The sequence below is a fragment of the Rhipicephalus microplus genome, chromosome 3, assembly GCF_043290135.1.
Source record: "Rhipicephalus microplus isolate Deutch F79 chromosome 3, USDA_Rmic, whole genome shotgun sequence".
NCBI classification, from domain to species: Eukaryota; Metazoa; Arthropoda; class Arachnida; order Ixodida; family Ixodidae; genus Rhipicephalus; species Rhipicephalus microplus.
Genome location: NC_134702.1, coordinates 170,453,846 through 170,474,830, shown reverse-complemented (window position 1 = coordinate 170,474,830; position 20,985 = coordinate 170,453,846). Strand labels below are relative to the sequence as shown.

Below are 20,985 nucleotides of genomic sequence, written 5' to 3'. Positions count from 1 at the left end.
TCGCTTGTGTTCACCATGCAATTATGTCATATCATATCAGTTTTGCAACATCCATGTGAACGAAACCACCGCAAGAGCTGCAGGACCATGAAATGTAAATGACGATATTATGACATTCATGTCGCCCCGCCGCGGTGGTCTAGTGGCTAAGGTACTCGGCTGCTGACCCGCAGGGCGCGGGTTCGAACCCCAGCTGCGGCGGCTGCATTTCCTATGGAGGCGGAAATGTTGTAGGCCCGTGTGCTCAGATTTGGGTGCACGTTAAAGAACCCCAGGTGGTCAAAATTTCCGGAGCCCTCCACTACGGCGTCTCTCATAATCATATCGTGGTTTTGGGACGTTAAATCCCACAAATCAATCAATGACATTCATGTCATGATTTTCATGTTATGGCTACTCAAATATGTTCTTCATATAGCCATGTTATGCCATACCAAGTTTGGTATCGATACCATCATCGAAACGGCCAGGAGAGCTAAAAGTCGCAGGCGGCTAGATAGATAGATAGACGCTCAAGGTCGCCGAAGTTCGCTAGGAAATGCTTCGCATTTAATAAGATGATCCGGGACCACATTCTATAGACACCGTTCAGTCAAGGTTCCCCGTGTGACTGCAGTGCCAGAACACAGCGCCTAGCGGAGAAAAAATGCAATAATAGGTTGGGATCACTCAAAATAGAACGCGATGCCCACGTCTCCCTGCCAGCGTAAGTGAGCGGATTGCAGCAGGTATACAAGCTCCTTATAGCGGCACCCGATCGTCCCCCGTAGTGCGTAACAAGTATAACATTTTGAACCCAAGGTGGTGCCGGTGAGAGACTTCTGCTGTGCGTTCGTTGTTGAACAATAAAAAATAGTGCTCAATGTACATGTCAATGGCTGCTAATGAGGAATGAGAGACAGAAACATTCGGCTTTTAGTTAACGCGCAGGCTGCGATCACCATTAGCAGCCATTGGCATGTACATTGAGCACTATCTGACAAGAAAGGGTTGCTACGTTATACTCGCTGGGTGTAACCTCCTTAGCTTTAGAAAGGTTTAGCGAGCGTTGAGCCGCAGTGCCATGAATACAATGAACTTGTATATACCATGAATGAACTCCAGGTGGTTAAAAATGGGAAGTAGATACGAAGCGCAAGCCGTAAGAAAGTAAAAGCCGAATTCTCCGCCTCTCATTTCCCATTAGCAGCCATTGGCATGTACATTGAGCACTATCTGACTGAAAAAGTTTGCTATGTCATACTCGCTGGGCGTAACCTCCTTGGTTTTTGAAAGGTTTAGCGAGCGTTCGGCCGCAGTGCCATGAATACAGTGAACTAGTATATACCATGAACTCGAGGTGGTTAAAGGTGGGAAGTGGACCCGAAGCGCAAGCCGTAAGAAGGTGTGCGTGTGCCCCCTCTCGTTTAGTCCTTAGAATGTCCGCTGGATGGCGGTGCTTCTATATAGGGAATATATGATGAAAATATGCGAGATGGTGGTACTTGGAGTGTTGAATAGATGGACGAACGGACACATGGACAGATGCATGGATGGACGCATGAACGGACGCAGGGGCGGCTGCATGGACGAACGCACGTACGGACGGGCTGATGGACGCATGGACGGTCACACTGACGGACGCATGGACGGACGGAAGCAAGAACGAATGGACGGACGAATTTTTCGCCCCACTCTCCATCATTCACTCCGTGGATATGCTGCCATTCTTTTGCGTGCCCCTAACGGCCAACGTCAGCAGGCTTAGGATGGGCTAGTGCCAGCAGCGCCGCTCCCTCTGATCAGCGCCGGGCGCGCGCGCTTATCCTCGCCCCTACGAAGGCGCGAAGTACTGTGGCGACAGCTGCAGACTCACACCTTTCCTTCTCCTTACATTCTTCACCTCATGTACCCTTCTCTTTACCCGTCCTCCTCCTGTAAATATTGCTCCGCACAGAAAGCAAATCTTAATCATATCATGTGGGGGTGCCCTAAGCACCCCCCTCCACCGTCCCTTCGAAAACTAATTAGTAATGAGGAGCAGTGGGAGGCTGCCATGCGCAGCTTGAAACCCGACGTCCAGGAGGCCATCCTGGGTTGGGCAGAGAGGGTTGCGGAGGACTATCGAGCGTAGCAATCTCTCCTCATCTCTCTTCCATTGCACCTTTCCTTTACAAAGGAAAAATAAAGTTTATACCTACCTACCTACCTCGCCCCTAGCAACAGGAGCATGTGGTGGTAGTGGTTAGAAGGTGAGAAAAGGCACATAATTTCTGCAAGCCGGTTGGGAGCACGGCACAGAGAGTGTAGGAGAGGTTAGGTGCAGTGCTTCACTGCCCCTTCTCTCGCTGTTCACTCGCTCTCCTCTCTGCCCCCCACTTTTCTGTCAGCTCGTGCCTCACTCTCGACCGCGTTCACTGGCTGGGCGCCCCTCAAGAACATCCAGAAATGTGTGCTCGAGACGCCGCTGGGAAACGCCAACGCCGAGCCGAGAACGCTATTCGTTTTGTTCACTTCATACTATTTTTTAGCAGTGCACGTTAGCTACCATAGAGCTGGAAACGCATACCGCGTTTCTTGTGACAAAAAAAAAAAAAACGTCACGGGCAGCAAACGGCGCTGTTATTCTTTCAACGCTGCGTTCTCATGTGCGAAACGCCGTTATGAATGCTACGCAATGCACTTCCTCACGATTCCCTTCGGGGAGGTGAGGACATTTTTTTCTCAGTAAGGCGACACCGGTTAATTTGACTGTCCACGCTTAGCATTTCAGCATACTCACCCCTACCCTAATGACAAGTTTTTGTGACATGTGTGTTTACATGTCATAAAAAAGTCGCAGAATATTCATGCGGTGAATGACGACGAGTGGGGCGAAGCGGATGGACGGACGCATGAACGCGATGACGGACACTTCGCCCCATTATCATCATCATTGCCTTGTTTAATCACTATCATCATCATGCCTTGTTTCGCACGATTGTTTCAGGGAAGCAATCAACATACTTCACTACGTTTTACGCGTTTTCGACTGCTCAACTGGAGATGACCACGGGTGCCCACAAAACGGGAAATCCTCGTAATTTCTCAATGCTAATTCTGAGATTGTTCGCGTGTACTATGAAGAAAGAAGAGATTACGAGAAAGAGATGACGAAAGCGGGAAGGTGAAAAAGAAACTACTCTCTCGTTTTTCAACTAGAAGTTCTTTAAGGTACTCTTAACTCACTCATTTTTTTTTTGCATGGCTTGTAGTTAGAAGATATTTCCTACCATCTGACGTATGATTGGGCTTCTGAGGGAGAAAAAGAGAAAAAAAAGCGTCAATAAAGTGACTAATAGTACTTTCTTTTTTGTATTTTGAAAGTTTGGTTTGGATTTACTGCAGCTGTGAAAAATTCGGTATATTCTTGACTTAATCTTTACGTGCTTCTACTATTTATATTTTTGAAACAGTCTGTTCAATGACCCTTAAAACTGCCCATACTGTTATCATCCTAATGAACAAAAAGTTTGATCATTGGTAACTTTTCTTGAGTTCCAAATCAAATAGAAGCGCGACAACACGTCATGCATTAAATATAATTAAATACGATCAATAGGGTCGCTCTCATTTTTTCGTGTTGTGTTTAGGAAGATGCAATTATATTATTATAGTACAGAAATTCAAACGACTCTCCTATTTGAAGTAGAGTAATGTAGGTGCCATGCAGGTGATGCAGCCGTTCAAAATAAAGAGGAACCGCAGACCACTAACTTCTTTGTCTTCTTCTGCCTGCTACAGCCCTCAGCATGGCCCTCAGTGTCCACGGTGCATGTCAACAGCGAGGAACTGACTCGTACGATTTGATTCGTTTAATAAGTGCTAGATGAATTAACCATTTCGAAATCTTCACTCGAAAGATTACAGCACTTCTTCGTCTCGTCCCATTTAATATTCCACGCTGTCTGCACTGAGGGGCCGAGTAATCGATGTCCGGTGGCGGCGCTCGGGTGCACGCCTTCCGCTCGGTGCGAGCGACGCGTCACCATGGCAACGGCTGCAATGGTCCCGCTCGCGTGCCCGAAGATTCCGTCAGCGCTGCGCTGGCCTCGCCGGCCACGGTAAGTGGCTATTATCAGCAGTTTTAGCATGCTAAGCTTTCACGTGGGGGTCATTCCTTTGCGCTCCTAGAGCCCGAATCGCCGCGGTGATATAGGTACACACGCCACAAGGTCGTTTGAAGCCACGCTTCGCGAATGTGCTCGGTCGGTGCCGTGACGCGGCGGTACCGAACTCCTCGTGCTCCGCTTCTTCGCCATCATAAAACAAATGTGTGGCTTCGTGGTCGTCTCGCAGTCGCATCATTGCGTCGCTGGTAATGTTCCTTGGACAGGCATGGCCGCGATCATGACTGGTGTGACATTGTCAAGGCAGTGCCTGGGATGGACGGGGCCGTGAGGAAATCAAATACTCGCTTGATTGATTGATGATTGATTGATACGAGGGGTTCAATGTCCCAAAAGCACCATGTGATTATGAGAGACGCAGTATAGGAGGCCTCCGGAAATTCAGACCACCTGGTGTTTTTTAACGTGCACCCAAATCTGAGCACATGCGCCTACAGCAATTTCACCTCTATCGAAAATGCAGCCGGGGCAGCTGGGATACGATCCCGCGACCCGCGGGTCATACACTTCATACGTAGGAAAAGCAAAGAACTTCTTGGAGAGCCTGCGGCAACAGAAAACTGACGTCTGCAAGTTCGAGTGAATAAGGAGTAGACTCGCTGAGCACAGCGTGACCGGCGCGCATCCAATTGGCCAAGTTCGGCATCGTAGACTTAGCGCACCAACACTTATAAGCGGCTTTTGTGGAATCCTAGCCTATGTAGGAGACAGCGGGTAACTTTAGCTGCACTACCGATGGGACCTGCCTAAAGAAAATTTCGCACATCATGGACAATAGGCGTGACCCTATGGCGGGGAATAAAATTTCTTAATAGAATGCTAGTGAGGCGCAAAACGTCACATTTTTTCCTTGCAAGGAAAAAAAAGTTTTTATTTTCCTCCCACTTTAGTTGGCTGGGTTTCTCGCTACCCTCTGTTTCAACTAAACTACACCGATACCACTTTCACTCAAACACTATGGCTGACAACAGTTACAGGCAGCTACACGGCAGACATAACCAGTTCTGGTATCCTAACCATGGTTATCGCAAAGCAAGAGCTTTGGCAGAACATTTTGGGGGGGGGGGGGGTGCACCTCTTCGAGCTGAATTTGTGGGGGCCGGGGAGACACATTTGAGGGGGGCACCTCTTTGAGCTGAAGTTGGGGCTGGGGAGACAAATATGCAATAGCGAAAAAAAAACACTTCAGAGGGGGTGGGGCATGGGCCCGATGTGCCATTCCTTGGCTAGGCCACTGCCGCTAGCCGGTAATTCCACGAGAGATCGACACAAATCCGAAAATTGACATACGAAATTCGACTCGGTATTCGATACTTCATGCATATAGCACAGTTACGTTCCGTTTGGTTCTTTCCACTCGCCTCTCGCTTGCTGCGTGACATTTGCTGCTGCCGCCAAGGAAGCCGAAGACGAGAACTTTTCATCTGCTGGCACCTTGAGGAAACGACCGCTCCGGCATCATCTGGATATAGAGACGTTTATTCGTTTCGTTTTTCTTTTCTCTGCCCTTCACTGTCCCTGCACTCCTGGTTTTATCCCCTGTCTCCCCATTCAACCACTCTTACAGTCCAATCGTAACGCACCACTCTTACAGTCCAATCGGAACGCACAGATGTGTCTCTCTTCGCCACAACCTCGAAGACCCACCGCCTCTTGCCCACTCATCGGTTCTCCGCCATCGCTCAGGTTTCTTTCACACCGGTTCCCGGAATGGTCGACGACGGGCGTTGCCAGGTCGTGGAAAAGCGCCTCCGAGTAAGTTCCCGCGATGCTGGGCTGACAGGCCATCAATACAATTGGCCCTTGCGCCAATGCCGTCACCTCCGCTGATTCTGATTGTCCGGCGGACGCGTACGTGTACCTTCCACGTGTAACTTCCACGTGTACCTTCCACGTGTACCGGCCACCTGCAGCCTGGCTTGGTCTCCTGTAAGGCGCCATAATTTAGCCCGACAGGGGCACGGGAGTTGTCGCGTCCTTTGTGGCCAGCAGACAGTCATCGTCCCGCATTCCGGTGGCCCTGCTTCCTTGTTGGCGAGGAGTCGCCGGCCGCGGGGTGGGTAACATAAGGTATTCGGGGAACGCACGAAGTTCGAGCCCAACACCTCCCCTCCAACTGTGTTGCACTGTATCTATGACATGCGGCACAAACACAACCACATATGCACACATGTTCACTGGCTCGACACGTGATGTACCAACTGTCACTCGTACCTCGTTGACTCTGTCGCGCGCACGCGCTAACAAAGCATACACCCCCCTTAACTCGCCGTCCCTTTTATGCGTCATCATTAGGAGTCACTAACCGCGACATTGCGTCGGCATTAGCGTTTAGACACCCCTTTTTGTGTTCAATTTCCTGGTTATACTTTTGTAGTGCCAACGCCCAGCGTGTCAGCCTAGCGCTCTACGGAGTGGTTAGAGTCAGAAATTTGAGTGGGTTATGATAGGTAATCGCCTTGATTTTAGCGCCAAACAGCCAAACATCCAACTTCCCCAGTGCCCAAATGATTGCATAAGCTTCCTTTTCTATTGTGGCCCATCGGGTCTGAGCCGGGCTAAGTTTCTTGCTCAGAAAAGCGATAGGGCGCTCCTTGCCCACCAGACCCTGCCGTGCCAGGCACGCACCAACGGCGTAATCGGATGCATCTGTGGCGAGGATAAATTCTTTCCCCGGGTCTGGTGCCTGCAATGCCGACGCCTGCACTAGACAGTTTTTCACCTTGTCAAAAGCTTCCTGCGCCTCTGTATTCCAAGGTAATTTCTGTGGAATACGTCGGCCAGTTAGGTTAGTCAGAGGCATAACGTCTTTGGAGTACTCGGGCACGTAGTCCCTATAATAGTTGGCTAGTCCTAAGAAACTACGAAGCTGTCCCGTTGTTTCGGGAGCTGGAATCTCCTTTATCGCCCTGACCTTCTCTGGATCGCCTTCGAATATCACTCCTACTGCAGTTACTCGGGCGTGATATGCGCGAAGCTTGTTAGCGTGAATGGTTCTGCGTGAATCGTCCTCGAGCTCAACTAAATAACTGTACGGTCGCAGTTTTTCGACCGCTGTGATCGGTCCCTTCCACTTCGCCACTAGCTTTCCCTCTCCTTCCTTCTCGAGCCATAGTACTTGGTCCCCTGTGACAAACTGTTTGTCTGTGGCCCTTAAGTTATAGCGTCCTACGTACTCCTTCTGAGTGACTTCACTCTGTCGGGCGGCTCTTTCGCTAGCTTCTTCCAGACTACTTCGGAGCTTCGCAAGATATTCCGCTGCTGGCATAATTAATGATTCCGGCACTTCCCAGTCTCCTGACCTAGTCCTTTTGAGAATGGATAGGGGCCCGTTCGGCACCCGCCCGTACATGAGCTCGAACGGTGAGCGCCCTGTAGTCGCAAGTGGGACCTCACGATATGCCCATAACAAAAACGGAATCATTCTATCCCACTCGCGTCCATGTTCACTGACTATGTGAGAAAGCATTCTTTTGAACGTGCCGTTCCAGCGCTCGACTAAGCCGTTGCTTTGCGGGTTATCGGGCGTGGAAAATCTCGGTGTTGCCCCCAGTCTTTGCAACATCTCCTGTGTCAACCTTGACGTAAAGTTGGTGCCCTGATCTGAGCAAATTGTCTCTGGCACCCCGTGTTGAGAAAATATCTGCAGTAACGCGTCACATGTAGCCTTTGCCGTTAGTGAACGGAGGCATACGACCTCTGGCCATCTGCTATGTAAGTCTACGACACAAAGAGCATAGCGGTGACCTCTAGCCGAAGGGGGTACCATAGGACCGATGCAGTCCATGTTTACTGTCTGAAACGGCGCGCTGGGCCTGGCCAGGGGCTTTATGGGAACCCTATCTATCTGTTTCGTCGGCGATTTCACCTGGCATCCTTGGCATGACCTACAGTACTCCTTTACATCTCGCGACATCTGCGGCCAGTAAAATGAGCTTTTTACTCGTTGTAGTGTTTTCCGCTCTCCTAAATGACCTGCCCATGGTAAATCGTGAGCCATTTTCAGCACTTCTTTGTGCCTGTGTGATGGTAGAACTAACTGTTTGCAGATGCGACCCGCGAGGTGTTCCTGGTGATACAATAGCTCAGCTTGAACGAGCATGCCATGCGTTCCGGCCTTTGCCTGCGCCCAAACATCTCGCAAAGCCGGGTCTGCTTCCTGAGCCTCACGAAACTCCTGTCGTTTGCTTTTGACCGGCTCGGGACCTTCGCTGTTGCTCTCCGCGGTTATGACGCCTGCCATTGCCCGTTTCTCCTCGCATGCCTCATCTGACAGCTCTACTATAGCTTCGGTCTCCTCGACTGCTGAACACTCGTCTGACACTATGTCACGTTTAACCCTTTCCTCGAGAAGCTGTGCGTAATCGTTGGGCGTGATCAGCGCGTCGGTGCCGTCTAGCAGCTTATCTGTGATTGCACAAAGCACGGCCGACTGCGCCGCCTCGAACATCACGTAAGGACTTCCTTCAGTAGCTATGAGCGGCACGTAAGCCAACTCAGCGGTTACCTGTTGCCCGAACGCTCCCGTCAACTTTATCTGCGAACCCGTACCATCGTACTGAGGTACCACTGCCTTTCTGATGACGCTCACCTCCGCTCCTGAGTCTACCACGGCGTTTAATGATCGACCTGAGCTCTTAAGCGTTACAGTATCCAGTGAGGGTTGTTTCTGCTCTTTGCGCTGCCACAACCTGTTTGCCATTGCTATTTCTGACCCGAATGCAGAAGCCGTCACCGTTGCGACTACTGGACCGTTTTCTTGTCCTGCTGGCCTAGTGCCTTGCCTTGCACCTGAGCCCTTATTGGGGCAATTCCTGGCAATGTGTTCGGCACCTTTACACTCAAAACATCGCCTTTTCCCTTTTACGTCCGTGTGTGTATCTACCGCTGTTGCAGCTTTCTTTTGCCACTCCTCTACATTTGCCTTCTTATGTGCTGCTTTGCACTTTTCGCTCTCCTCGAATCTCTCCGGGAGCCTAGCAACGCCACTGGGCAGCAAAAAGGACTTCTGTTGATTACAAATGACATGCGCTCTAGCTTCCGGGCTCAAACATTCTTTCAAGCGATCCGCGACGACTAGCTGCTTGAGTTCCTCGAATGTGCCTACCTTTGAACTCTGGACATAATAGTCGAAATAATTCTCAAGGCGTACGGCAAACTGATCCCAGGACTCCCTTTCTCCCTTTTTCGATCCCGCAAACAGCCTCTTGTACTCCGCCACCGAAAGCCTGAGACCCTCCAAAATGCTTGACTTAAGCTTAACATAAGCTTTTCGCTCCTCTGCTGTAAGCCTGCACAGCAGCCCGCGTGCTCTTTCACTCAACTGTGGCAAAACTAGCCCGGCCCACCATTCGCTCGGAACTTCATACGACTCGAGCGTTGCCTCAACATCCTCGAACCACATTGGCGCAAGCGCCTCTTGGTTCGGCATTGGTGCCAGTACACCCTTTAACAAGCTTGCGAATTTCAGTCACCTGTCCTCCTCTAACCTTCCGCCAAGCACTACGCTGTCATCGCTCTCGTTGCACTCTGCCCCATTACGGGCTCGTAGCCGCTGGCTTTCCAGCATCAAGCGCTGCTTCTCCGTTTCCGCCTCAGCAATTTTTAATTGAAGCTGGAGCAGTGCTAGCTGCTGTTCTGACGCCGTATCTGACGTGACACTACCATGACCCCCCGTGCCGCTGTCGGCGACTCCGAACGCCTGCAAGTTTCCTGCCCCGTCCCCGTTCATTTCAGAGTTGTCCCTTTCTCTGTCTCGCAAGTTGTAATGCTTTGTCATCACCTGCGCCCAACAAAAAATCAAGAGCTACCCGCCTGAAGTAGCCTTGCGGTGCGCTCTTCCTTCTCGGAATCTGGTGGACTAGCCTTGCTTCGTTGATCCCGCAGCGTGGTAGTCAGTTGAAGGTGGTTGTCGTCAGTCTCGGCCGATGTCGCTCCCCGCTGTCCTCCTCAGTTCAGCCATACAGATCCTGCTGACTGCGCCAGTTACGTTCCGTTTGGTTCTTTCCACTCGCCTCTCGCTTGCTGCGCGACATTTGCTGCTGCCGCCAAGGAAGCCGAAGACGAGAACTTTTCATCTGCTGGCACCTTGCGGAAACGACCGCTCCGACATCATCTGGATATAGAGACGTTTATTCGTTTCGTTTTTCTTTTCTCTCCCCTTCACTGTCCCTGCACTCCTGGTTTTATCCCCCGTCTCCCCATTCAACCACTCTTGCAGTCCAATCGTAACGCACCACTCTTACAGTCCAATCGGAACGCACAGATGTGTCTCTCCTCGCCACAACCTCGAAGACCCACCGCCTCTTGCCCACTCATCGGTTCTCCGCCGTCGCTCAAGTTTCTTTCACACCGGTTCCCGGAATGGTCGACGACGGGCGTTGCCAGGTCGTGGAAAAGCGCTTCCGAGTAAGTTCCCGCGACGCCGGGCTGACAGGCCATCAATACAATTGGCCCTTGCGCCAATGCCGTCACCTCCGCTGATTCTGATTGTCGGGCGGACGCGTACATGTACCTTCCACGTGTACCTTCCACGTGTACCTTCCACGTGTACCGGCCACCTGCAGCCTGGCTTGGTCTCCTGTAAGGCGCCATAATTGAGCCCGACAGCGGCACTTGTGTTGTCGCGTCCTTTGTGGCCAGCAGACAGTCATCGTCCCACATTCCGGTGGCCCTGCTTCCTTGTTGGCGAGGAGTCGCCAGCCGCGGGGTCGGTAACATAAGGTATTCGGGGAACGCACGAAGTTCGAGCCCAACAAGCACCTACTAGCCTGAAAAGAAACTCACTTTTCTTTTTACTGCATGATTTACGAAGCAAAAATATTCAATGTATTCAACATGGAAGAACTAATTTCAACGCCAGTAGTTCTCGAAAGTTCATTATGATGTAACACACAAATATTAGCGTTACGAAGAAGACATCTTGAGTATGAAACATATGCACAACGAAGAGTGAAGCAACATTGCTTGGAACTTGTAGAGCGAAGAAAACTATTTCTGAATATTGTCTAAACATGGATGATTTTATTATAATTGCGGCAAAATGGTTGCTACCAAATTGATAAGACTTATCAACTTCGTTTTAGTGGTACCTGCATTTTTGGTTATTGAAGTCTTGAGCAGGCGTGGCTGTTCTTGAACACACTCACATGACAGCTGGCAAGATTTTGCGGTAATTATGCAGGCTAATGTGAACGAGAAATGTTCGTGCACATATATTGTGAGGAAACCCGCACCTCCACCACTTGCGTGGAACTGGTTTATTCAGCCAGGCTGGAGCTGAATCACACTGGTGATGATATTTTCAGATGATGAAGATGTACAGGTGATGATGATATTTAAAGAGAATGAAGAGTCATTCGCTTGTCGTGCTCACATTATTTTTTTCGGTGACTTAGCCCTAAAGCCTTTCTTCAACGCGTTGTCAGAATAGCCCTTTTCTGTGTAGGTCATCAGCGCATGCGCGTCGCCGTGAATGAGGCACACGCCATAAGATTTGGTGGCTAAACGAGACGGCAGGAGTGGGTCTGGTTTCACATACGTGCGAATGCCCTCCCCACCCCACCAAACAAAAATTACGGCATATTCATGGGGTGAATGATGATGAATGGGCGAAGCTGCGGAGGGATTCATCGGTAAGCTGTGAATCTTCCGTGTAATTCGCCCAGTCGATCATCATGTAAAGACGTGAGAAACGCTGTGTGTGTATATACACAAATCAACTTTTATTTGTTCTTAGACGATGGATGGCTTGCGATGTCCCTTGCCTCGTGCGCTCGCACATCGGGATTCTGTCTGCGAGCGCGCGCTGCTGCTGCCTTGCGCTCTCTCCGCTGTGCAGCCTTATCCATCCGGCGACTCCGAGCGCGTGCCAACAGCGAACGGATTTTATTACAACGCTCCCCCTAGCGTACGTCGCCGCACTAAATCGAACGATTGCCTTCAACCAATGACACGCGCCATATGTGACATCATTCCTATTTTATAAGATCTCGCGTCTTTCATCAACTACAAGTACCGCTTTCTAGTTTATAACATCTTGCATCTTTTCATCATCAGCTACAAGTACCACCATCTAGTAAACACTACAAGAACTAAACGAGAGGTGGCTACATACAGGAGACGGTACCGCCATCTAGTGAACACTGCAAGAACTAAACTAGAGGTGGCTACATACAGGGGACGCTACCGCCATCTAGTGAACACTGCAAGAACTAAACTAGAGGTGGCTACATACAGGCTACAGGGGACGCACAGCCCACGCCCTAAGGAGCTTCGCCCCTAAAAAACAAAAAAAAGCGCGAATGCAGGCCTCTACGGCTGCCTGCTGGCGCGCAGCGGGCAATTTCAGAGGCCAAGAACCACCAGTTTCGATTTCGACAATCTCCATGGTATGGGGCTATGGGGACTCGAAAAAAGCCGATACTGCAAATATCTTCATGGTTCAGTAATGCTTTCCTTGATTGATATGTTCAGTTTAACGTCCCAAAACCACCATATGACTATGAGAGACGCCGTAGTGAAGGGCTCCGCAAATTTCGACCACCTGGGGTTCTTTAACGTGCACCCAAATATGAGCACACGGGCCTACAGCATTTACCCCTCCATCGAGAATGCAGCCGCCACAGCCGGGATTCGATCCCGCGGCCGGCGGGTCAGCAGCCAAGTACCTTAGACCACCTTGGCGAAGCAGTAATGCTTTCCTTGTGGCTAGCATGAATGATTGAATCTGATATTGTGTATATCGTCCCATTGAGAAAAATGGCCTCACCATGTGCCAGTGAGTCACAAGCCATCACATGTAACAAGCAGCTTTAAACCACCATAACATTGCTATGGTCCGGTACATTTGTACAAATAATACTCTTTGAATGGACATTTTGATTGTAATCCTTTTTAAGTTTCAAAGTTTTGTGTGAAACATGAGTTTGGAATGAGAAATGCTTATTTTGAGTTCCTGTAACAAATACACATTGATCAATGTTTATGATTGTGTAGTAAGAGCAGAGGTAACGTTTATCATTTTTTTTCGGTAGCGGTAATGATAACGCGTTTCTTTGTTGTCAGAGTAATGAGTACATATTTAGTTACTTTTTTTTTGATAACCAATACAACACTTACCAAAACCAACTAGGCCAAGGTTCTGCACATGTAAATAAGCAGACTTTTTGACACCATCTATCGGGATGCGGTCATGCCAACTCACCGAACGTGATGTACGGCATCTTTGACCTCGGCGAGCGGGTTGTGCATGTTCTCCGGTTAACGACTCCCGGTATGTGCTTATGTCGAATCAACGCAAAGGGAAAGAAGTATATAGAAAAACGGATATCAAAGACAGCTTTGCCGTCTTTCCCTCTCTATGCTTTGTCCTTTCGCTCTGTTACTCTTCGAGTGCCGAATCAACCAGGCTAAATGTGCAACGTAACGGTTTCGGCCCGGCCGACTACTGCAGGACACCAGCATGCAGCAGCAGTGTCCGGAGCCGGCCGCGTCTGACGCTGAAGGCTCAGTGCAGCCAGTGGTGTCGCTGCACGGCTTCCAGTTCCACAGCCGCTGCCAGAAGATCGATTGGAGAAAGATCGGTGCGTTGTTGTACCGAATAAGAGCGGCGATGAGCCCGAGTTGGTTATTCTTCCTGATGAGAAATGAGCAGCGCGAAGCGCTAGAGGGTGGACATTCAGAGAGCGATTTACTAAGGAAGTGAAAGAATGACAAGTACGACTTTTAAGTAAGTTAGTTGGTGAATAAAGCGATGCATTTACATAGATGAGGTAGTAGGGATACCAGATATGTCGCCAGAAAAGCGTTTCACCTAGCGTGATGTGCCTTAGACAGTGTTTCACTATCATCTCATCTTATAACTGTACATGTCAAGGACTTTGCACGCCACTTGCGGCATCCATGTTGCGTGTATATGTGTCTTTCTGTTAGGGACTAAACTGTTTTGGTAGCTAACGTGCACGCTTCTCATTGTTTTGCTTGCTCAGTCCTCTCTCGACTGCAGTTCCGCACCTCAGGGTTTGATATTGCCCAATAATTACAGATTTTCTCGTTTGCCTCCTAATATAATGTTGCACTGCAGCCGAGTTGCAGTGACACGGTGAAGCTGCACCGTCTCCAAGTACACCAACACTGCAATTCGGTGTACAGCTAATCGGATGGTGCATTACCACGTTTATGGAGCAGTAAATTCGCGCGCCTCGACCACCAGCTGATTCTTAAAGCCTTGTCGGCAAATGAAGCGTTGCATGGTCAAGCCACGTTGCAGGATCATAGTGATCGAGCCATCTAATAAACATAGCTCTTGAGTACGCGCACGCACGATGTAGCATCCCAACTGAATTCGATCTCCGCTTTCAGGTGTCGTACATTCAATGCAGCGGCAGTAAGAGCTCCATTAAAGCAGCTTGACCAGCTTTCAATAGCTTAAAGGCTTCAGCGTAGAGGCACATGAAAAGAAAAAAGAATGCAGACATAAAATAACGCTGATGTAAGATAATAATAATAATAATAATAATAATAATAATAATAATAATAATAATAATAATAATAATAATAATAATAATAATAATAATAATAATAATAATAATAATAATAATAATAATAATAATAATAATAATATAATAATAATAATAATATAATAATAATAATAAATTGGGGCCGCTAGGCACTATTGGTGCGAATAATGAGAGATCAGCGTAGCTGGTGCCCTTGCTCTCCTTCTTTACCCCTACTCACCCTTACTTGTCTTTCTGGCCATACTGTTATGCAACTTCGTCACGGTAATCCGGGTCTGCCCGCAGTCGCTGCATTCTATCCCGTGTGGTACTGCGACAAGTTTCCATTTGAGCGGCCTCTTCATCGCGAGTCGTGCACTTCTTCGCTCGCACCATGTCACGGCTAGTCTTCGCGGGCTGCTTGTCGCCACTTGAGGTGGTGCTGATACCTGTGCAGTGTAATACAACTATTGTTGGCAAACCTGTTTAACATTACGCGCCTCATGCAGCGGCTGTGGACGTGGACCAGGTGGCTCGCGAGGTGGATGTGAACGCGCTGCAAAAGAATGTCACCCACCTCACTTTCTGCGACATCGACCACGAGCTGGTAAACGACGATTGATCACTTCTTTCTCGATCAGACTGCCATATGTGTAACGACACAGTCGTCGAATGAGTGCATATGCTCCACATGATCGCGTTCCATGTCATAGCGCGAGAACCTCATGATTAAAATGTAAAACAAATCGTACACTGCTCGTAGTGGACGTGTTCGTGTCGCTTTAACTAAATATTGCACAATAAGTGCATTGCAGGTAAAGTCTGCAAATAACATCCACCATACTTTCTTGGCTTCATTGGGAAGCAAAAAAACAAGCCATTAATCTATTATCTTTGCTTTGTGTTAATACGAAGTCATTGAAACGGGCCCCGCAGCACTTTTTCCTGGTACATTAAACCCCACATACCAGTCAATCAGCACTTTTTACAACTCACTCATAAAACGGTTCCCATTCGTGTTAAGCCTGTTCTGCTCAGACAGCGTAAACTCCTGTGAACGTGTGAGTGAAAAAAAGAACCATTCACAGGTTGCGTTTTCAAGACAGCTAGACACCAATCTTTCCTCTCGACAAAATATGTCGCACGGAAGGAAGGACACGGCCATTGGCTGACTTGAGTATCATTGTGCTGCACAGTTAACGCGCCCGCCTTAGCTTGCCCAGTTGTGCCCGCGTAGCACACTGTAATGTGCTGAATAGACTCTGTAGAACTTGTAGTGTGCTGAAAGACAAAGCCACGACTCACGCTGGCAGCCATGTCAGGAGCCAGGGGCAGGCCATTTCTGGAGGATGGTTTGGGCGTCATCTGCTGGCGACTCGTATCAGTTCAGATGCACAGAAGGAATCAAGGAAAAGGTCAAGGTAGAATAAAAAATAGCGTTGATAAGAACGTTTCAAGGACCACGGTCAGACTAGAAAGGTGCGAGGAGTTTCTTTTTACGGCCTTTACTATCGCTCCGGACATTGTTGAAGCGTTCCTCCACTGGTGATGGCAATGCTCAGGGCGTGGGGCGCTGCGAGTTTCCTTCGATTGGGGACATCAGGGTTCGTTTTATAAGGGAGTTTCCTTGCCGTTGCAGTTAAGGCGACTTTTGTTTTGCGTCGTGTGTAGCTGGCGAAGTGCACAGTACGCACAGTGCAGACGCTGCTAACTGTGCACATTTTGATATTGCCCGTGTATGTGTGTGCAGACTTGCTGCTTGATTTCGACATCTGAGAACATGTTTATCCTTGCGACGCAGTAAGTCGGTCGCTGTAAACCGGTCAATGAGACCAATGTGTACTGTGGCGCTTAGCAGTGTGAGCCACAATCAACAAGGGCTTTAGGCTTTTCCTTTCTTAAGTTCTCGAGTGATGAGCTGAAGGGCTGAGAAGTCTGAATTAAAGGCTAGGTAAGGTGGTACGTTTACGTTACGAAACTGGTAAGCGCACGAGAACCTGTAAAAAGCCTGTAATCGGTTTCATAATGTATAAAAAAGTTTTCTAGGCAACGATTGGTGTAGTTTCTGAAATCGAATGCTTGGAGAATGGAGGAAAGTGGCAGGCTACCTTGCTTCACAGAATACTTATTTTAAATGGGTTACTTGTCTCCAAATGTGCAGCTGTTTAATGCACTACGTTCCTGTGTCCGGAAAATAATATTGATTTAGTGTCCACAGTTTCGATGCACATTACATCACAAAACTATATATGGGTCGCTATGTACTACAATTCAGCCATGGAGATAACGCGCGCAGTCATCTTTACGTGTTAATCAACAGCGCCACTTTGCCGCATTTAATTAGGCTCCCGCGATGATGTCCCCGACGCAGTACGGATATCCGGAGCGCAATATGTACGAATTTAGACAGTCGAAGCTGCCGAACGTCATCAAAAAACGCAGTGTTAAGTTAGCCTGAAATAAAGTTTACTTTTCGAATTATGCAGATGTGCGCAATATCAGAGAAGCAGCTGGGTTTTTAAGCGTTGTTTCATGGGTATCGGCACGGGGGTGTGGAAGGGCTCCGAAGCCTTATCAGGACTTCCCCCTCCTACACCATGATGCAACATGGTTTTACAACTCCCAAGACAACATGTTGACTTCGAGCGCACTAAATGTCCTGCAACTCATATCTCCCTCCATCAACCTTCTCGTGCAGGAAGGAACGTCAGTGGACCCAAACTTTGTCAAGTTGTTCAAGCTTGCGCAGCTCTGCATTGAATACCTCATGGTAAGTAGCGCATATGGGGCTCAACTTTATCTTCGTCGAAGAAAAGTCTGGAGGCGACTATCATTACTTGTGTGTAGTTAGGCTCGCACGTTGTTGTTCGTATAACCAGGTATATTCCTTGCACTGGCACAACCTGGGGGAGGGTAGGTGGAGACATCCCCCTCAAGAAATGTTTTTGAAGTTTTGTATGCGCATATATACCCGCACATTTGAAGCGCTCACACGAACGCATATATGTGGTTGAAGTCGCCCTAAATATTTTTGTTTTGGTTATGCTGGTTGTGGTTCCAGTTAACTTTGTTTTTCGTGCGCTTCTAAAGCCAGTCTCGGAGCGCGCGTGGAAAGAAAAACATGCATGAGATGTGCTCTGCCAGGATTCCGCAACAACCGCGGCTACTCAGAATTATTCATTAAACTAGGTTTTCATTGACTATTCTTGCAGTTAATTCACACTTAAGTAATGTTCTCCTCCGATATTATACGCATCGAATATAACACCTATCTTGAATAAGAATATTGATCTCTATTTTGTAAAATACCTTCTCTGCATATTCGAAAAACCAGAAGGTTTTGGTCGACCATGTACGCTTTAAAGAGAAACAAGAGTCTCACACAATGCTCACGACACTAAAAACCAAGCATTACATTAATGTATTTCGTCAAAACACCCAGATGCAACCCTTTTTTTTCCAGGCACTGTAAGGCCGTATTGATAACACTTGCTCTACAGTACCTAACACTGTACATTTTCACATGACGCTTAGCATGTACAGCACGCACATGCATGCAGCATAAACGTTTTGTCGCGTTGAAAAATTTGAATCTTGGACAAGATTAGTTTAAACACGAACGGATCGAATACCGTGTTTCACGTGGGTTCCTTAAGGCCCACAGCTCTTTAAAAATATTTATATCGTTATTATACGGCACACTCGGCACCTCGACGATTAATTATCTGCACAGAATGAAAACGGGAAGCAACTGAATAGTTTCGTGTGGGCTGTTAACTGAACTGTGATAATGAATGTTGTCTGTCACATTTGAACGGAGTTGCACGCGTTATGTGCATGGTGTCTCAAGGAAACGCGTTATCATAACGCTTTACACAAGTAGACGGCTGAAAAATTAAGGCTAGTCTTGTTGATACTCAGATATAAAATAGGTGATAAGGAAAGGGTGGTAAGGACCGTTTTTTTTGAAATAGCAAACCACGAATAAGCGATGAACGTACCTGATTGACAACGGTAGACCAGCCGGTGGTAAGTATTCAGTGAGAGAACATTCTGGCTTAAAGCATGTGGAAACTGTCTCATGGCCTGTCAGATTCAACTTGTTCTCTCTCCAGTATTTGCCAGTATTCTGTTCACGGCTGTTAGCAAGTCAATCGACTGCTATTCGCCTATTTAGCTTTCTTGCGTCGATACCTATACTCCACTGGCCTGATCTAAGTGTTTGTGTATTCATTTCTTCACATTTATAATGGTCCTTTCGCACTGATTTGTCTTTGTCGTAAGAGTAAGACCTACGATATGGATTTGGAGCTCCGCATGACTGTCTTCAAGAAGACAGAAAAAAGTCGCAGTTTGCCGCAAAGCCGAAGCAATGAATGCGATAGCGAAAATTCGAAGGGTCTCGTCAATAATGGCAAGCCGATCTAAACGTGCCCTGCGTTTCTCACGCGCAAATGACGCACAAAACTTACTGACAGGTACAGATGAACGCGAGTAGGCATCTCAGTAGTTACTTCGCTGTGCCTGAAAAGCGCGCCCTTTTCGCAAACAGACAGTGCAGCGAGTGCAGTGACCTTTGTGCGCCTGGTAACTGCTACAGAATCGTTACGGTGAAAGCCCAAGGCGTGCGATTGTCCCCACCGCGAGATAGGCGAGCGCACGCGTGATCATCTTCTCTCCGCGGAGCAAAGTACGCGTGGCAGATTAGAGCGTGTCCCACCGCGTCGTGACGATGTGGCGACGCGCGTGTGTGCTCATTGCCCCCAATCGCTCGTAATGCTGGAAAACACAATAGTTCCCCCCGAGATGCTCATTACCAGGGGTAAGTGGTAGATATAAATAGCTTGCCATTTAAACGTTCAAGGAGGTGCTCCTTCGTGGCTCATTGGCTAACGCCTCGTTATCAGAATTCAGAGCTCCGACGTGTGATTCCATGCGCCGGAGTCTTTTTTTGATTGTTTTTTCTTTCTTGCGTTTTCCTATGTATAGATATGTATACATATACAGGGAACGATGGTGACGCCGACGCCGGCGGCGAAATGCAGCCGGGAGTGTCCTTATAATTCCTACCGCAATAAAAAGAAAATCAGAGAGCCCCCATATCTGACGATGACAGCAGAGGTCAACCACGTCAGCACTTATAAGCAACAGTACTGACAATTGGGCGAGTCCATACCGATTCATGACTGTTTTATGCGTAACTCATGCACGGATCCGAAAAAAGATAGCGACGATGGGCGCAAACTGACAACTGTTTCATTTAGAAATAGCAAAATGCGCTTTTATCTTCAATAAATACAGATTCCGTCCCCTCTCCTCAAGCGGCATACCCAAATGTTTACGAGATAAAACCAATGCAAGTAAGGTAGTGGACATGCGGCTTGACCAAAAGAGAAGAGAAAGACTACGATGGAGCTACCGCTACCTGCGCGGCTAGTTGTGGCGACTCCTGCCGTTAAAACGCCTTTGTTTGAATTGGAGGAGGTGCTGGGTACAGGTTTTACTACCACAATGGCTAATAGCAGCGAGGGCCGCGATCACTCCAATCTAGTCTTTCTCTTTCCTATTGGCCAAGCTGTATGTCCATTACACCAAGTAAGCGTACTCAGCAAGTCTACGTCATCACATGAACAAAAAGAACAAAAACATCGTACGAGCTTGAGGCTGACCTCACACATCTGCTGCAGGACTAGTACACGTGGTGCACACACACATGACGTAGTTTAGCGCGTACACATCTGGTGGATAATTGTCGTTTATACGGTTGAGTGAATGAATAAACTTATTGAAAGTCCGGCAGTTTCCTTCGGGCGAGGTGGAAGGAAGAGGGAGTTAACACCTATCCCATCCCGCCCTCCGTCTATTATGATGGCAGTGCCTCATGTGACGGCTTGAAGTCCTTAGACCCTCGCGGCATCTTAGGCTTGCCAGACGGCCCAAACCTAGTCGGCCTGGCGTTACTAGAACGACTGGTGAAATACGGTGCTTCACATTGATTGCAGACTGCCTCAAGTCCAAGGTTATTTTCTTACTTACAAGAGAGGTCGTAACGATTAAAGTTCCCATAGTTCAAAAACTTCCCCGGGACCTCTTGTTGGTTACATAATAATAGATAGCTAAGCGGGCGTCGAAAGCATACAAAGAAACATACAAAATATTTATTCACTTTACAAAATGTTTAAGCAGTAGATGTCAGCTCAACACTTCACAGCAACAGAAGCATGACTATGAGAAAAATACGACGAGGAATAGTGCTGTCTACTATACAATGTAGTAGTCTTTAAAGTAAACTGTAAAGAACGCTCGTACAATGATAATGCCGGTGAAGCTTTTACTTA

General features: G+C 48.2%; 1 protein-coding gene across 1 annotated transcript in view; it reads left to right on the top strand.

The window, feature by feature from the left end:
• Nucleotides 1-3,950: 3,950 nt before the first annotated feature.
• The window catches only part of LOC142803046 (uncharacterized), a 92,305-nt gene continuing 75,270 nt past the window's right edge, over nucleotides 3,951-20,985 (top strand). The window contains exons 1-4 of the mRNA XM_075888155.1: nucleotides 3,951-4,082; nucleotides 13,603-13,732; nucleotides 15,157-15,254; nucleotides 17,346-17,417. Of these exons, the coding sequence (XP_075744270.1) occupies nucleotides 3,951-4,082; nucleotides 13,603-13,732; nucleotides 15,157-15,254; nucleotides 17,346-17,417 (432 nt within the window). The remainder of the gene's footprint in view (nucleotides 4,083-13,602; nucleotides 13,733-15,156; nucleotides 15,255-17,345; nucleotides 17,418-20,985) is intronic.